This window comes from Achroia grisella, unplaced genomic scaffold (assembly GCF_030625045.1).
Source record: "Achroia grisella isolate CSIRO2021 unplaced genomic scaffold, CSIRO_AGI_Agris_v1 utg1174, whole genome shotgun sequence".
In the NCBI taxonomy this organism is placed as follows: Eukaryota; Metazoa; Arthropoda; class Insecta; order Lepidoptera; family Pyralidae; genus Achroia; species Achroia grisella.
The window spans coordinates 3,095,605-3,111,581 of record NW_026712590.1 but is presented as its reverse complement, the minus strand read 5'-3'; the positions used below and the strand labels follow the sequence as shown (position 1 = coordinate 3,111,581).

General features: G+C 35.7%; 1 protein-coding gene across 1 annotated transcript in view; it reads left to right on the top strand.

Annotated features, from left to right (window-relative positions):
* LOC131851518 (rho GTPase-activating protein 190) overlaps positions 1 to 15,977 on the top strand; it is a 34,248-nt gene that overhangs the window by 16,643 nt on the left and 1,628 nt on the right. The window contains exons 13-37 of the mRNA XM_059202029.1: positions 174 to 276; positions 582 to 738; positions 1,261 to 1,367; positions 1,561 to 1,655; positions 2,189 to 2,344; positions 2,673 to 2,817; positions 2,951 to 3,057; positions 3,635 to 3,819; positions 4,349 to 4,502; positions 5,088 to 5,203; positions 5,401 to 5,478; positions 5,898 to 5,942; positions 7,564 to 7,673; positions 8,018 to 8,110; positions 8,735 to 8,839; positions 9,346 to 9,436; positions 9,940 to 10,048; positions 10,436 to 10,548; positions 11,307 to 11,398; positions 11,844 to 11,969; positions 12,548 to 12,628; positions 13,066 to 13,201; positions 13,732 to 13,863; positions 14,948 to 15,086; positions 15,609 to 15,816. Of these exons, the coding sequence (XP_059058012.1) occupies positions 174 to 276; positions 582 to 738; positions 1,261 to 1,367; positions 1,561 to 1,655; positions 2,189 to 2,344; positions 2,673 to 2,817; positions 2,951 to 3,057; positions 3,635 to 3,819; positions 4,349 to 4,502; positions 5,088 to 5,203; positions 5,401 to 5,478; positions 5,898 to 5,942; positions 7,564 to 7,673; positions 8,018 to 8,110; positions 8,735 to 8,839; positions 9,346 to 9,436; positions 9,940 to 10,048; positions 10,436 to 10,548; positions 11,307 to 11,398; positions 11,844 to 11,969; positions 12,548 to 12,628; positions 13,066 to 13,201; positions 13,732 to 13,863; positions 14,948 to 15,086; positions 15,609 to 15,807 (2,974 nt within the window). The 3' untranslated portion in view covers positions 15,808 to 15,816. The remainder of the gene's footprint in view (positions 1 to 173; positions 277 to 581; positions 739 to 1,260; positions 1,368 to 1,560; positions 1,656 to 2,188; positions 2,345 to 2,672; positions 2,818 to 2,950; positions 3,058 to 3,634; positions 3,820 to 4,348; positions 4,503 to 5,087; positions 5,204 to 5,400; positions 5,479 to 5,897; positions 5,943 to 7,563; positions 7,674 to 8,017; positions 8,111 to 8,734; positions 8,840 to 9,345; positions 9,437 to 9,939; positions 10,049 to 10,435; positions 10,549 to 11,306; positions 11,399 to 11,843; positions 11,970 to 12,547; positions 12,629 to 13,065; positions 13,202 to 13,731; positions 13,864 to 14,947; positions 15,087 to 15,608; positions 15,817 to 15,977) is intronic.

Here is a 15,977-nt window from a genome sequence, read left to right as displayed (position 1 = left end):
ATACAAAGCAACTGAGTTACACTCGATCAGCCCTTTTTTACCAAGTATTTTAGTTTTCTTGTTGGAGGTGATAAAGGTGCAAAACGCCAGATTCCAATGTAGCGGAATTGGTTTTTAAAGTAAAAAGGCGGGTTTTAAAGTGTTTATGTTGATGGTTTTAAACATTGTTTTAGATCCTTAACGTCTACTGGTGAATCTCAGTGTCACGCGGGCCCGCCCGCAGCGCCCTGGGCACTCACTACGGACTCCAATGAAATCAACGTTATCATATTGGGCGTAAGTTTGTTTGAATACACATATGGGGCTATCCATATATACTTATAAAGAACCTTGGATGGATGTTTGTTCCTCTTTCACGCAAAAACTACTGAATGGATTTTAATGGAAGCTGCCTAGCTGACCCACGCGACTTCTTCTGCATCACACTTATCATGATATATCGGTCAATTTACATAATATCTTTTTAAATTATAACCTTTTTAAATTTTATATATGCGGCTTACATTACGTTTGTGCGGCCTTGTGTTATATATTGTGTAGTATATGCGGGATAATTATTAAATAAATAAATATGAATACAGGCGGAAGGTGTAGCGGGTGAGTTCGGTAAGCGGCTGGTGGCGGGCTGCGACAGCGAGCGGCGAGTGGTGGTGGCCGGACAGCCGTGGCTGGTGCACCAGCGTCTGCGCACCGACGACTTCTCAGACTCCACGCCCATCGACGACTTCGCGTCCAATGGTACAGTCATTTACATTTATACTAGCAAACATTCTTTTGCCATATAAATTAAAAACACTATTAAAAAATAGGCGTTAATGGTAGAAGGGTGAAAATTTGGGGTTTAAGTATGTATTTTTTAATGCCACATAAAAAAATTAAAAATATAGTCCAAAAAAAAAAAGTAATGATTGGTGGACAATCCTTAGGGGAACTATCAGTTGGTTGGCGAGCACATTAGGATGAGTTATTAGCTTTATTTTGTATTTTTATAATTTATTGTTATGATATATAAATTTTATTTTAAGAAATGTTAATAATATTTTAAGGAAGGTGTTACATATGAATGCGAATAGTTATAAGAGCCGATAAAACGCCGAAAAGAGATGGATGGACTATGTGAAAGATGATATGTAAGAAAGGGAGTAAATAACGAGATGACTGCGAACAGGGATGAGTGGAAGAAAAAAACATTACGGCGACCCAAAATAAATGGGTTAAGGATGAAGCAGATGATGTTGATTAATGTTTTCTTATTATCAGGTTACTTCTGCGTGTACCAAGATCAGGAATCATTCGAATACATTCGGGGATGTACGGAGAAGACTTTGCTGACCAGTCTCGAACAGGAAGATAAGCAACCATTTCAGGTGATAACATCCCATCAGTTTACTAGGAGTAAAATAGGAGTATAGAAGTAAATAAATATAATTACATGTTCACTGAGATACTTTATTAATGATGATAAGACAGACCGTTATTTTTTGGTAGGAATTGTTAAATATGTAGAAAAATTAAGCATATTTTAATAAATATTTTTATGTGTATTTGAATTTTTTTCAGGGTTTACCATTGGTTGTGATGTTCGTTCAAGAAGAGGGCATGGACAAGAAAGAGTTAACACGATTGCAGGAGGAGGGGCAGAATCTCGCTGATAAGTGAGTATTACCTTACATTGAGATCTCCTACGGTAGTACCGACCCTAATATGTCCATAAGAAACCATAATATGTCCTTCTTAAAAAACCCATACTGTAGTCTCTCAAGAAAACCTCGGCAGGTAGTTCTAATCCTCAATCTAAATGTACGCGGGAAGAAGCTTCTCTGAAACCGCACTATCCGGTACCACATATAAATATATATATATTTATATGTCCGTGTTCTGAATGAGTGGTAGAATAAGAAAAGATGACTATTAAAAAGTGCTCGCATTGAGTTTATTTGAATAAAGATTGTTTCTGTTTCTATATTATATTACATAAGTTATATTTTACATTAATATACGAGTATAAGATATTTTATGTCCGAATTGACAAACAAGGGTCACTTAAGGGTCGGCAATGTGCACGTGATAAACTACGGTAACCTTTTACCATCAGATGATCTACATATATGCTTATTTGCCATCACCGTAATATAAAAAAAATTACCAACTTCGCATACTGTGTCTATATTTTTTTGTTTCTCAACAGTCTGCATTGCTCATATATGGAAGCGTCGGTTAGTGAGTTGGGAACTGAGGCGTTGACATCTGATGCAATTCATGAACTGATCAGAGCGAACAGGGAGAAGGCCAGCTATGCACATCTCTATAAAGACCTCATAGTCTGTTTCGATTCCGATATAAGGTGAGTAACTAATTATAAATCTAGTGCTCGCCCAATGGCATAATTTATATAAATTATAAGTTTGAACATTATAAAGTTTTTATTGACATAGACGTCTATGCTTGTGTGTATCATTTTTACGCCGAGTTTCGAACCCATAGCTGTAAAGGCAAGCAGTTCAACAGCGAATATTAGTCCGAAAAAAAAATGTATTTCCTTAATTTTAATCTGCAACGCATGAGTGGTACTGCCGCATACACAATATCGTAATGCCCATAGTACTGTTCGTGTACATAAATTTCAGTTACCACTTACCATTCGAGTTATATAATAATAAAGTTTTCTGCAGAATAATGGTGTGTATGTTCTGCGATGATCCGTACTCCCCGGAGCGCGTCCTGAGCCCGCTTCTGTCGCATCGGGCTTGTTTCCTCACCGGGGACAGGTCCATCGTCATAGAGACCTTCCTCGGGGACTCCAAACGGAAGGTCGAGGTGAGTACAGTACAGACCATACCAGAATAAGACATAAGTTATAAATTTGGAAGATTTATCCGAAGAAGATTTAGTCGCTGGATGCAATTTAAGAATAATAAATACCCATTATAATAAATAATTAATTTTCTAGGTTATAATATCGAGTTTCCATGGCGCCTCACAATTCAGGGAAGAATTGATCCACGGCTTCATATTGATTTACTCTGCCAAGAGGAAAGCTAGTTTAGCCACATTGAAGTAAGTGTTCTTCTTGTTTTTTTAATGTTATTGTATACATAATTTATTATTGTGTTTAACTAAATAAACGATGCATACACCTTACACTTTTTTTTAATTAAAAATTATAATAATATCATAATTTAAATCATACTCATGAATGAAATCGAAGTCAATGAAATGAACTTGATAGTATATGTTAAATATTGCAAATGCATATAGGCATATCTACAATATTTTACATCAACAAATGTAGGCTGTTTTTTAATCTCAGAGACTAAATTGATTTATATAAATGTCAATTTCGCAAATAATGTTACCAGCTATACCTATACTTTATTTATTTTGTGTTAAAGAGTATTGAGTAAACATCGAAAATTACCTAATATTAATTACCTATTTTTCCAGGTTACTCATAAATAATGGTTAGGACCTCATTTTTGAGTAACCTGTAAAAATGGGTAATTAACATTAATTTCTAATAGTGCCACAATCCTATTCAGAAATAGCAAGAGCTGGCAACATAGATAATAGCAAATTTATCTAAATAAAAAAAATACTATAGTTGCTAATATACGACAACATGTTTTTTCCCCAGTGCATTCTCTATGAACATACCAAATCTGCCTATACAAATGGTAGCGGTGACAGATGGCGGTGGTTCTGCCGCGACGGCCTTTTTTGCCACCGACGTTGGTCAAGTTCTGATCACTGAAGGAAACGCAACAGCCGACCGACTCGGCGCACACTTCACCACATATACCTCGACTGCTGAGAGCAAATGTAAGTATAATAATAATATATTTTAATTCAGATTATTATCTATTGAGTTAGTTATAGTTTCTTACAACTAATGTTGTAGTAAAAACATAAAAGTAACAAAAAACAACAGTTTATATATAACTAGCGACTCGACCCGTTGCAGCTTCGCTCAGATGCATTCAAATCTTTGAATTTCTCGTTCTTTTTTTAATTTTCTTGATCTATAGTATAAAATGACTAGTTACCTATTGCACTGTGCTGGCTCATATAACGAGTTTTACGATTAAGTTGCTATTATGTTGTAAACAATTTTTTCTGAATTTATATCTATAAGTTACTGTTATGTTGTCCTACACAATTTATATTGTTTTGTATGGATAGATAAATAGATAATTATAACAGGCATGTATTATACCTACAAATGTTTTTTATTTACTCTATCTATTACATGACAGTCCGTTGCGTAATTTAATAGATTTAAGCGAACAGATAGCCGCGGCGACTTCAATATATCATATATTATATATAAATATACGTGATGTGTTTGCAGCGGCGTTCTACACGCCGTTCTTCAAAGAAGTGTGGGAGCGTAAGGGAGAGATCGAGCGAGCGTTCCGGCTGGAGGCGCCCCACAACCTCCCTGACGTGGCCGCTGCTAGGCCTGCGCCGCCACCCAGGAATCACTCCTACCATCTTAACCATAAGTATGTCGTTGACACTGTACATTGCACTACATTGCACTGCACTATGTAATTACCGGCTCGACTTGTTTGCCGTCATCAAGGAATATACCACTTCTATTATACACCACTACCACTTCTATTATATGCGTGTACCTACTGCACAGTATACCCTACAGACAACAACAACATCACAACCTGCTGCCTGTACTGCTGCCGCTGATGCGTCAACTACAAGTGCAAAGAGCATAGTGTACACTGTAAATGACTCCGGACGATAGGGCGTGAGTGCAAATGACTCTCCAAACCCACGGAAGGACTCATGGAGCGACTGAAGGCCAACTTCTGCCTGACGCATACGACTTTAGACTTACTTAGTCTGAGGGTGCCGATGGGTCTCGAACGTCGACTCAGGTTGATGTAATTTGAATTGGGGATCGATCGGAGAGCACCGTACTCCGTATACAGCTGCGCAATAATTAATTCCACCTCAAAAACACAAGTGTTTACAGTATACTTAATATGTTACACAGCATACTACACATTGTGCACTGCACACCTCACACCTCACACTATATCGTGATATTTAAAGTGCATTTTGTTATGTAGAATGGAGCACAAATTGACCAACTCATTGGATTTGCTGATCGGGCCGGACTCGCGGGCGGACATCGACTCAGAGTACAGTGATACTATGAACAACAAGAATAGAGGATTTCTGAAAGGTTCGTAAAATTATTCAGTAAGGGGGAAAGGGCAAATTACTAAACTGCAAGTAGTGAAGGCGAGTGTTAATGCATTCTAAAAGTATATAGATTAAGAAACGTAATTTCTTTCTTTTGTACTTAATTATTGGTAGAAATTAAATATAATCAATGTTTTCTTAATGACCCGTATTTATATTTTATATGTTTTTGTCTAGGTTTTAGCGTGTATCCACCACCAAGTACGCCTCCGGAACCAGCGCCACCAGACCATAGAATGCACGCAGATTTATCACGTAAGTTAAAAAAATGAATATAAAAAATATATTATAACCTTAATTATATCACTTCTCTCTTTGAAATAAAATATTAATATATATGTATGTTGTGTATCAAGTTTTAATTATATAGCGTTTTGTCACTTTATTTTAAATTAAGAAAAAAATCAAAAGAAAAGGATAAAGCAGTTCAATATATTTTTACGAAATTATGAAGGTTGTTAATATATATCAATCTAGCTTTTTCCTCCGACTTCATCTGCTTATTTGTATATGTTATAATATATCTTAATGTCAAATTTCATTAGGATCCGTTTAACGGTTTCGTGGAGAAAAGGTTACAAACAGACTGACAGATATATTTTTCAGTTTATAATATTAGTATAGATAAGAAAAGTCCATAGACAAAAATGTAATAAAGTTTTCCGTGAACGCAGCCGATCTCAACTGCTCGGAGGATTCACTCAGCACACACGAGTCAGGTGAATGCATGACAAAGGAATTTATATCTAAACACCATGTTGGAGGGTTCATTTTTATGAGTAGATAGACGTTTCATAGACAATTCGGTAGATTTAACACAAGGAATGAAATGTTTTTTTTTTTGCATGACTGTAGAATAGATTTGTAAGTCAAAAATTGTGTTAAGTTTTGTATTAATTAAATTGTATAAATTTTTTTAACTGCACTCGATTTATGTCTTAAAATGTTATGTTTTTTTTGTTGTATTTCAATTATGGCGTAGAGTAAATAATGTTATTTTATTTTGACTGTTCAATTGGAGATGTATTTGTGTAGTTCTATTTTAACCAGTTGTATCGTCAGTTAATGAGTTATCATTTATTATGTAGTGTATTGATTATAAAACCGACAGAGTGTAATAAGCCGTAGTTGTATATGAAAGGAACAAAGCACATGATCCATATATTATTAAAATTAAAATATTATATCTTTTTACATACATACTACTTTATCAAAGTAGATTATTTTCATTAATAGCTCTTTCTGATTGATTCTTAGATATATCCTTTTTACATCGTCTAATGGACACTCCTAAACATACACGCACGCGCCTATATATATATAAATATGGAGTATATATTCTATTCTATTCTATTCTATTCTACATTATAATATTAAGGAATACACAATGCAGGATCTGGTTTAGTATCTTACAATTTAGTGGCTTCAGGAAAATTATGCGCAGTGGTATATACATACCAATTGGTAAGCCGCAAGCTTGTTTGTCTCCTATGCTATAAACAAAAGTCAAGAATATTACTATAGTAAGCCACAGCTTTTCTTAGTACTAAGACATACAGACAGAACTCAATAGAGTTACGCAACATTTTGTAAACTTCAAAATGTATCGCAACCTTGAAAAAAAGGTTTTATTATAATATAGATATAGATATGATAAGATCATACATTATTTATATAATATAGAGATGTCATAAGTAATATTAGTACTACATCACGGCTTCTTATAGTCTGCTCGGTACACCATACACATATATACAGAGTGTAATCTTGACTATGATTAATTAGACATGAACAATACGAAAAACATAAACTCTACTCTATTGACTCGTATTATAGATAATATTGTTAGTAGTAATAGAGTTTTCAGTCGATCTATAAATCCTTCAGCGGATTTGGAGTGCCATCCGTTCTCGCTCTCATTTATATCGTGTGAAGTTGCAACCAATAGCATTAAATGCTAGAAAGGAATAATAGCTTTCACTCTGTATATCGTATATATACGAAGGTCTCTGTGGTCAAGCGGGTTTAGCACACCGCCTTACTTCCGACGGTCGCAGTTTCTATTCTTCGTACGGTACAAACATTTGTATTCATTAGTATTCTTGTTTGTATCGTATTCTGGGTATTTTATATTTTCTGTGTTTATTATGTATATATTTACAAAAAATATATCGTAAGTATTTATCTCAGTTGTCTAGTACCCATAACACAAGCTCTTCTTAGCTTGGGACTAGATGGCGCTGTGTGAATTGTCCAGGAATATTAATATTATATAATCTGTGGTAACTGTCTCTAAATATAGTAAAATTTAATAGATATGTAATAAGAAGGTTTGTTTAGATGGCGGCGGTCTGTGGCAGCCGAGTGGGTACGGACACCGGGCGTTCACAATGGGGCCCACCAAGCCCCACCCACCGCCACCCCGGGTCCGACACTCGCAGACGCTCAAGGTAAGAACCCTGAAGTTCCCAATACTCCAGTCTGTTGTATTAATATCTGTTGTAGGTACTTAAGCAAATTATTGAAACATTACAAAATAGTGACGTAGGTATTTGTTTTTATACAATGTGAAACAACAGTTCGATGGTAACTAATACAATTTTATTAAAAAAATATCAATTGTACCACGCTGTTTAGTCTCCAAACAAGAATAATCTGTCGCACAAACTGTACTGACCTAATTATATTAAATACATGAATATGATCTTTCTGGAAACACATTAGACTTATGGTATAAGCTTGTTGGTCGATTTGGTTCCATTGGTTAATTATTATTTTTTTTAATTGTTTGCAGCAACCTGGCAAATTAGATATGAATAATTATACGATGGTGAGCGATGCTCTCCAGCATATCACCATAGGACCACCGCACTCAAGAGACAGAAAGGTAATACAGTATTTTATTATATTATTGGTGTAGATTAATTATAGGCGGTGAATAATTGTAGTATTAATACTAATATGTGACATTAGACGAACCTAAAAATTTTTTTTACGTAATTGGAAAGGTAAATAATATGGTAAGTGGTAACTGTCGCTTATATACATGAACAGGACTATGGACATCACGTTATCACGTGATTCCACTCATATGTAGCCATTCCAGAGGATTAAGATGTTATGCCTCTTATTCTGTAATTTCCTGTAAGCTCTTGTATTATGGATCCTAAATAACTAACAAAAATACATTTATGTTTTGAATACATATGTAATATACATTAGAAAATATCTAGTATTTGTATCGTGCGATAATAGAACCCGCGACCATCGGAAGTAAGGCGGTTTGCGGTAGCAAAGTTAAGAAATATTAATTGATTAATATTTTCATTTGTTATCAGTTATGTGTACAACATTTGGCTGAAAAGAGTTATCTCTTAGTTTTCTTACTCTTCTTGGCTGAATCTGCTTTTTAAAATGTGGCGGAAGAAACAAAAAGTAGAGTAGTAATGTACTCAAGGTTTTTGCTAGTGTAAAGTTTATTTGAATAATAATTATTTATATTCTATTCCAGTCGCAAAGATCCGGCTGGTCACACACGAGCGGACAGCCCGGTGGTCATCATCACCATCCATCTGGAGTCAGTTCGGAGACCGAACTTGATGCGCAATATGCACAGGTACATCACTAACTTTATAAGTGTGAAACCTTCTTGGATGTCTGTTACTAATTAATGTTGTATGACGTATTTGTTCAAAGACCGTTCTTCTATGCGTTTGTGTATCATATATTATAGCATTTTTATTCATATAATCTATTTTTGTGCATAATTTTAAAAATGTATAAGTATTTTGCACTTATTCTCTATATAAACTATAAGTGTGCGAAAATTCATACTCCTGCGCCCCCGCAGTTTTTGTATAAAGAAGTTTTTGCTTCACATATAGTGATTTTTCCCTGTAATGGCAAAGTAACTGACGGCCCGCCTGATGGAAACCTGACTTCGTCCGTCGTTCTATTCATATACATGAATAAAATGACGGACTATACTCAGTTATATGATGCGCGTAGAATTGTTGTCATTTCTTAGAAATCCACCACGTATGTCTGATTAATATCGCCTGGTTTATATAACTTTGTAAAAATTATGAAAGAAGTTACCATAGACACTTCATTTTTATTCAGATAAAGGAAACAAACGAATATATGGAAGCGCCATCTATGATGCGGTTACGGAGACATCGGCGGCACGAGAAGACACCATTACACCAACCATGTAAGTCAATATCATATTTACAAAACTAATTTAATTCAATATTAATAAATTAAGTTTAATTTAAATTAGTTTTTTAGGTATTTTGTTTTTAATAAATTACGACCTTGATACCTTTTAATTATGTTTGGATCAGGAAACAGCGCGTTCATTGTAAATTTCTTAATTAACAATACAGTATATTTATATCTTATTGTATCGACAAACACCGTTTTTATTGTATACAACATTTACACTATGCATAACATAGTGTTAATGAAATTTAAAAACCCTAACTTTCATTCCAAATTCAAGAGGCAAAAGTTTCACAAATGAAACAGATTGAACGGTTTTTGGGTGTATATTGTGAACTATCAAGGTCTGAAAATGGCTATTTTTATATTATTATAGGTGATAAGGATCCTGAAATTAGTTATATCGTAAAACAGCATTTACAGGGCCTGCTTTAATAGCTTCTATATGGTGTAACTACGTTTTAATTAATGGTGTTGTATTATTTGCATTAGCTCTATCGGAAACTGACAGTTCGGGGTCAAGCGAAGCATCAGGCGGGCCGCGACTGCAACCGCGGCGCCGTCACCACCCGCACCACGCGCCCAGACACTACAAGAAGCGGTAAGAACGCACTATAAAATTATATTAAAAATATAAATTATTTATATTAGTGATGACTAATCAAAACAATAAATGAAGGTAACAATGGGCGGCCTTATCTCTAAATAGCGATCTCTTCCAGGCAATTAGGATATAGCGGATTGAGTTTGATTCTTGTCAAGGTATGAGAATAAGAAGTGTAATAGTAAAAAGTGGTCATAATGATATATGTATTATTAAATACATATACCTTACATATGGATGAACATATACCTTATACAGTAATAATATCCTATTCTATAATCACATATTAAAAACTCAGTCGTTTTTTGGCTCACTGTTTAGTATTATCTCAGTATTACGTCACGTATTAATGAATAATATACTTAATAATGATTATATGTACAGGTCATTAGGAAACCTAGTAGCCGTGCAGAGTCCAAGAGTGCCCAAGTTGGGCATGTTCGTTGGTCCGCCTGAGTTACCGACTGGATATAGAGCGAGAACGCAGGAGGATAAAGGTACCAATAGATGTAGTTCTATTTATTATATTTGTGAAAGTTTGTGAGGATGAGCGGATGTTTTTAACTCTTTTATTTGGTATAACAATAGCCTTTTAATAACTATTTTACAATTCAGAAATTCACCCCTATTAGTCTCTTTACTAGGCGGATTTGACTGAAATTTGGTACACAAATTGAGTAGATAAAACATTAAAATTTACGATATTTATTGCTCAATTCACGCCGGGATATCTCGCTTGACTATAATGAATGTTTGGCTATTAATATGTGCATTATTACAGAGACTTTTAATTATTGCACAAATAATGCGCAGTTCATGTTACTCACATATATTGAGACGTATCTATAGCAGAACTAATCACGCACAACTGCCCTGAGAGACTAAATGGGGAGAATTGAGTCATTATTTAATTGGGAGAACTAATTTTTAATATTACGTGTTTATTATCTATTGTCAATATTTTACGATATTAGGAGAATTGAGTATGTTATATTATTAACTAATAAATAAATTAACAAACATTTAAAAGATTTTCACTATAACCCTTAATTATACTATAACCCTTATCGACATAGAGGTCTATTTCAATTAATGCATTTGACAATTCTGCCCAACGCACTGTATGTTAGGCGTATCGCATATATGTTTTATTTCATAGTATTATTGAATAATTATGGAACTTCTTTTATCTCTGAACTTTTTAACAAAATTTATTATATATCTCTATCATATTCCCATATCTAAATATTTTTAGCAGGCAGTGAATCAAGCGAGGGAAGTTCTGACGGTGAAACGCGGAGGACCAGGCCTTTGCCTCCGCCGCCTCAACACGAGCCGATCCTCAAGGTATGTTTTTAATGATTACTTTCGCAAATATCAAACGGCCGTGATTCTGACTGTGTGTGTGACTTCTACTGTATCCCATAGGGACCATGATACATGTGAATATATGTAACTCACTAGGGAATTAATCCAACTAGTTTCTAAGGGAATACGGAAGTGAACCTGACATGGTACATTTCTGGCAATGGAATCTCAAGTTCCTTTCAGTAACAATCCCCGCCTCCTTTTTTTCGTATGGAAAAATCCCAAAAGTTTGTTCCCCGCTGGGACGACGAGAGTTTGAGATTCTTACCTACTATAAAACCACCGTACATGAGCGCTACGTACATATTATTTTATTTTTATCTTTTGTTTTGTTTATTGTAACACTTGAAAAGCACTGAATAAATATTCTTTCTTTGTTTCTTCCTAACACTATAAGACTGGATATGAACCGTTGTTTGTACAGTTGCCGGGCGTGGTCCCCGGGGCGGGCGCGGAGTACCCTTCGCCTGCTCAAGACAACTCGTCGTCGAGTGCCACCGATTCGAGGCGACGACATCACCCCTTCTCCAAGCACGACCGCAGGCATAAGGTACTAACAATCCTATCCCTGAACAACGCCCAACGAACACGTGCTGTAGGATGGATCACAGCTGTAAAAGAAGGAAAAATAGCAACAAGGATCAGAAGTATTGATGCTATGAGGGTTGGTTTTGGCACGGCCGCCGCCAAACCCTCAGAACACCATCAATTAAAAAACTCACTAAATGATTACTTGATTCTAGAGCGTGCATGGCAATAGTTATAATATAATAATAATAGTATTTATTGACACCAATTTAAGTAGTTAAAGTTTATATTCTTCTTATAAACTAGTCCATGCACGGGATATTCATTTAATCAACATTGTAAATACCCTGTCTTTTTTTTAAATAGGAGTAATACAATTAAATTTCTTGCCAGTTCTTCTCAATTGAATCTGTATACTGAATTGCTGGACGCGGGGGAAAAATGATAATATAAAAAATTTTACCGTTATAAGCGGCTAAAATGTTTTCCATGAATAAATTATTTTTTCATTTGTCGTCGGCAGTCGCTTGTGGTCCGTAATGATGCATGTATGTAGTCCGTAATGATCATATGAATAATGTCTAAATAATTGATTTACAGGAGTTTTCAAAGAGCAAAGATTCGAAGAAGAATTCATCCCAAGTAACCACAGCACCCTCTATACAAAATTGGGGTCCACAGGTATATATTAATAGTATTGTTTTGTTACTACGTTTTTTCCCTTTCTTACTTTCAGTTTGAAGCTCTACTTATAATTCGATTGGCATTAAGTATTTATTTATTTATGTATTACTTTTGTAGAAATTTATATATTTTTTGACATGTCTCATTTACATTAGTGCACCGCTAACAATCTTTTTCTGTACCAATCATGGTTGACTGGTAGATAACGCCATAAGATGTTCACTTTATTTTTGTGCATTGAAATTAAATAAAATAAATATTTAACTTAATTTATAGAGAAAAAAAAAGAAAACGTGACGGCTTACTCTTGGAATCCTTCTAGATGTGATGTAATTACAAATTATTGAGTACAGTATAACAAAGATTGTTGGATTATAATGAAGAATATTTATCTTTTATTGATAATTTTAATGACGACGATTTCAATTACACAGGGATCACACGGCGTGCCTCTGTTCGTGGAGAAGTGTGTGAAATTTATAGAACGGGAGGGTTTAGCGTCCGAAGGCTTGTATAGAGTGCCCGGCAACCGGGCGCATGTAGAGATGCTTTTCAACAAGTTTTATGAAGGTAATTATATTTGCTATTAACATCTAATATCATAAAGTTTGTAAGTTTGCGCTCGGGGTGAATCAAAATTATTGTTGTATAGCTTATTTATCTAGGAAGCTATAGATATTAAGGCTGGAGCAGAGCTGCAATTAAAAATTTTCCAAAAACAGGGAATATGTGACGCAGACGAAGTTGCGCTTATCAACTAGTTTTTAATACACTTGCCATGAACATCTGCAATGGCTCTGGTGCAGCAGATTATTAAAATAATCATGGGCCTTTAATATTCATAGCTAGGTCTAAATACTGTAATTTTATTACTATTGTCTATAGATTAAAAAAAATACCTAATATTATGAATATAAAAGTGAGCTGGCTTCTTCAATTGTTAAGCATAACAACTTAACGCCTTAATTAATCATCATGAAATTTAACTTAAATTAAGAAAGGAGAAATAGCTACATTTTACCTCAATCTGTCATACGTGTCCGTAGATGATATATTTTCCAGTGTTAGGCGTTAGTCTAAAGTATATTGTTTATTTTCAGATCCTAATATAGATTTAGAGGCGCTAGATATACCAGTGAATGCCGTGGCAACAGCACTCAAGGATTTCTTCTCAAAGAAACTACCTCCACTACTCGACGAGGAGAGTATGGCGCAGCTAGAGGACATTGCAGGTATATATTGATATAGTTAATTCAAATATATAGTTTGTCGCAAATCAATTATAATAAATAAGAAAAATATATTTACTTGGCGCATACAAAACATTCATACAACATATTACAAAAAGATATAATTAATTATTGTAAAAAATACAGCTGCGACGAAATTGGTTACCACTCAGCTGTGTGTCTAGGCTGTAATGCTCAAACGCTTTAATGGAACCTTTTATTAATTGATTAAAAAAAATATATATTACAGGCTATATATTATATTGGATTCATATTATTTTCTTTAATTCCGCCACCATTAACGTGTATTACCACATCTATTCAGTGCGGAAACCTGACCACTGGGTCTGGGAGCGTTAGAAATTTCTCTATTGGTGATCAAATTCTTGGTGATAAATTGAGTCTACATCAATATCGCGACATGTGTATCGCCTCTAAATGAGACATAATCACGCGTTGCATAGAGTTCGGATTTAGTTTGGAAGGATAGTGTTCACTGTTCAATTTCTATGGCAAAACAACGTTTACGGAGTCAGTATCTTACTATTATTATATTATAAACGCGAAGTTTGAATGGATGGATGTTTGTTACTCTTTCACGCAAAAACTACTCAATGGATTTTCATGAAACTTTATAATAATATAGCTTATACATCAGTATGACAGACATATGGGCTATAAACTTCACGCGGGTGAAACCGTAAGCACAGTTAGTATGTATATAGTTCCGGGACGTGCGTAGTGGAAGGTACTGACCTTCGAAGTCCGAAAAAAGACCCACTGGGGTCTTTTTTCGGACTTCGAAGGACTTTTTTCGAACTCTAATGCTGTTGGCCGCAGCTGGCCTTTACAGCTTCACCGGACGATAGGGGGCGAGTGCAGATGGCACTCCAAACCCGCGGAAGGACTTATGGAGCGGCTGAAGGCCAACTCCCGTCTGACGGATACGACTTTAGTCTGAGGGCACCACTAGGGGCTCGAACTTCGGCTCAGGCCGTCGTAATGTCGATCCCCGTTTGAATTGGACGGGGGATCGATCGAAGCCGAGGGGTCGGTGACGATGAGGTGATGTGGTGGTTGTGTGCAGCGATGCGCGGGTGTATCGCCGGCGGCGTGGAGCTGAAGGACCGCAGCTGGCGTCTGCTGGCGCTGCGGTCGCTGCTCAACTCCGCGCTCACCGCCGTCGCACGCGCCACCCTCGACTTCCTGCTCAACCACTTCGCCAGGTGAGCGCGCTCGGTACCACGACCGATGTAACGCTATCATACAACGCTGCTGCTATAACATTAACACTAGATTTAAAGACGAACTCGGTGGTCTAGTGGTTTAACATACCACTAGACCACCGCTTTACTGTCCTATGGTCGCGGGTTCGATTCCTCGTACGGTACAAACATTTGTATTCATGAGTATGTTTCGGTTACATATATTGTTTGTATCGGGAATTTTCTATGTATAGTATGTGTGTATTTACGAAAACTATAATATATCTATGTATTTGTATCAGTTCTCTAGTACCCATAACACAAGCTTTAGCTAGTTCAGCTTGGGTCTGGGTGGTGCTGTGTGAATTGTCCTGTGATTATTAAAGCCCATTTACTGACTAAACGAATACTTAAATTACAAACATGCATGGCAATAGTTGTTCATGCACAGAATTTTCTAAAACAAGAATAAAAATAGAAAAGTTGTGTGTATTAACAATTTTTTTAAATAATCTTTTATAATAATCTATTTTTTTTCCATAGAGTTGCGGATAACTCTAAATTGAACTCGATGGACAGCAAGAATCTAGCGATATGCTGGTGGCCGACGTTGCTCCCCGTGCAGTTCTCGGATATGGGCCGCTTTGAGATGACACGGCCGTACCTCGAGGACATCGTGCAGACCATGATCGATCAGCACCCGTTCCTATTTCGAGGGCAAGAGGCTTTTGTTATGGTGTGAGGACAGTGTGTGAGTATTGTAATATATTTTATTAATATTATAAACGCGAAACTGTTACTCTTTCACGTACAAATTACTAAACGGATTTTCATAAAACTTTACAGTAATATAGCTTATATATCAGAATTACATATAGGCTATAAATTTTACGCGGAGGACGGTAAGATGAA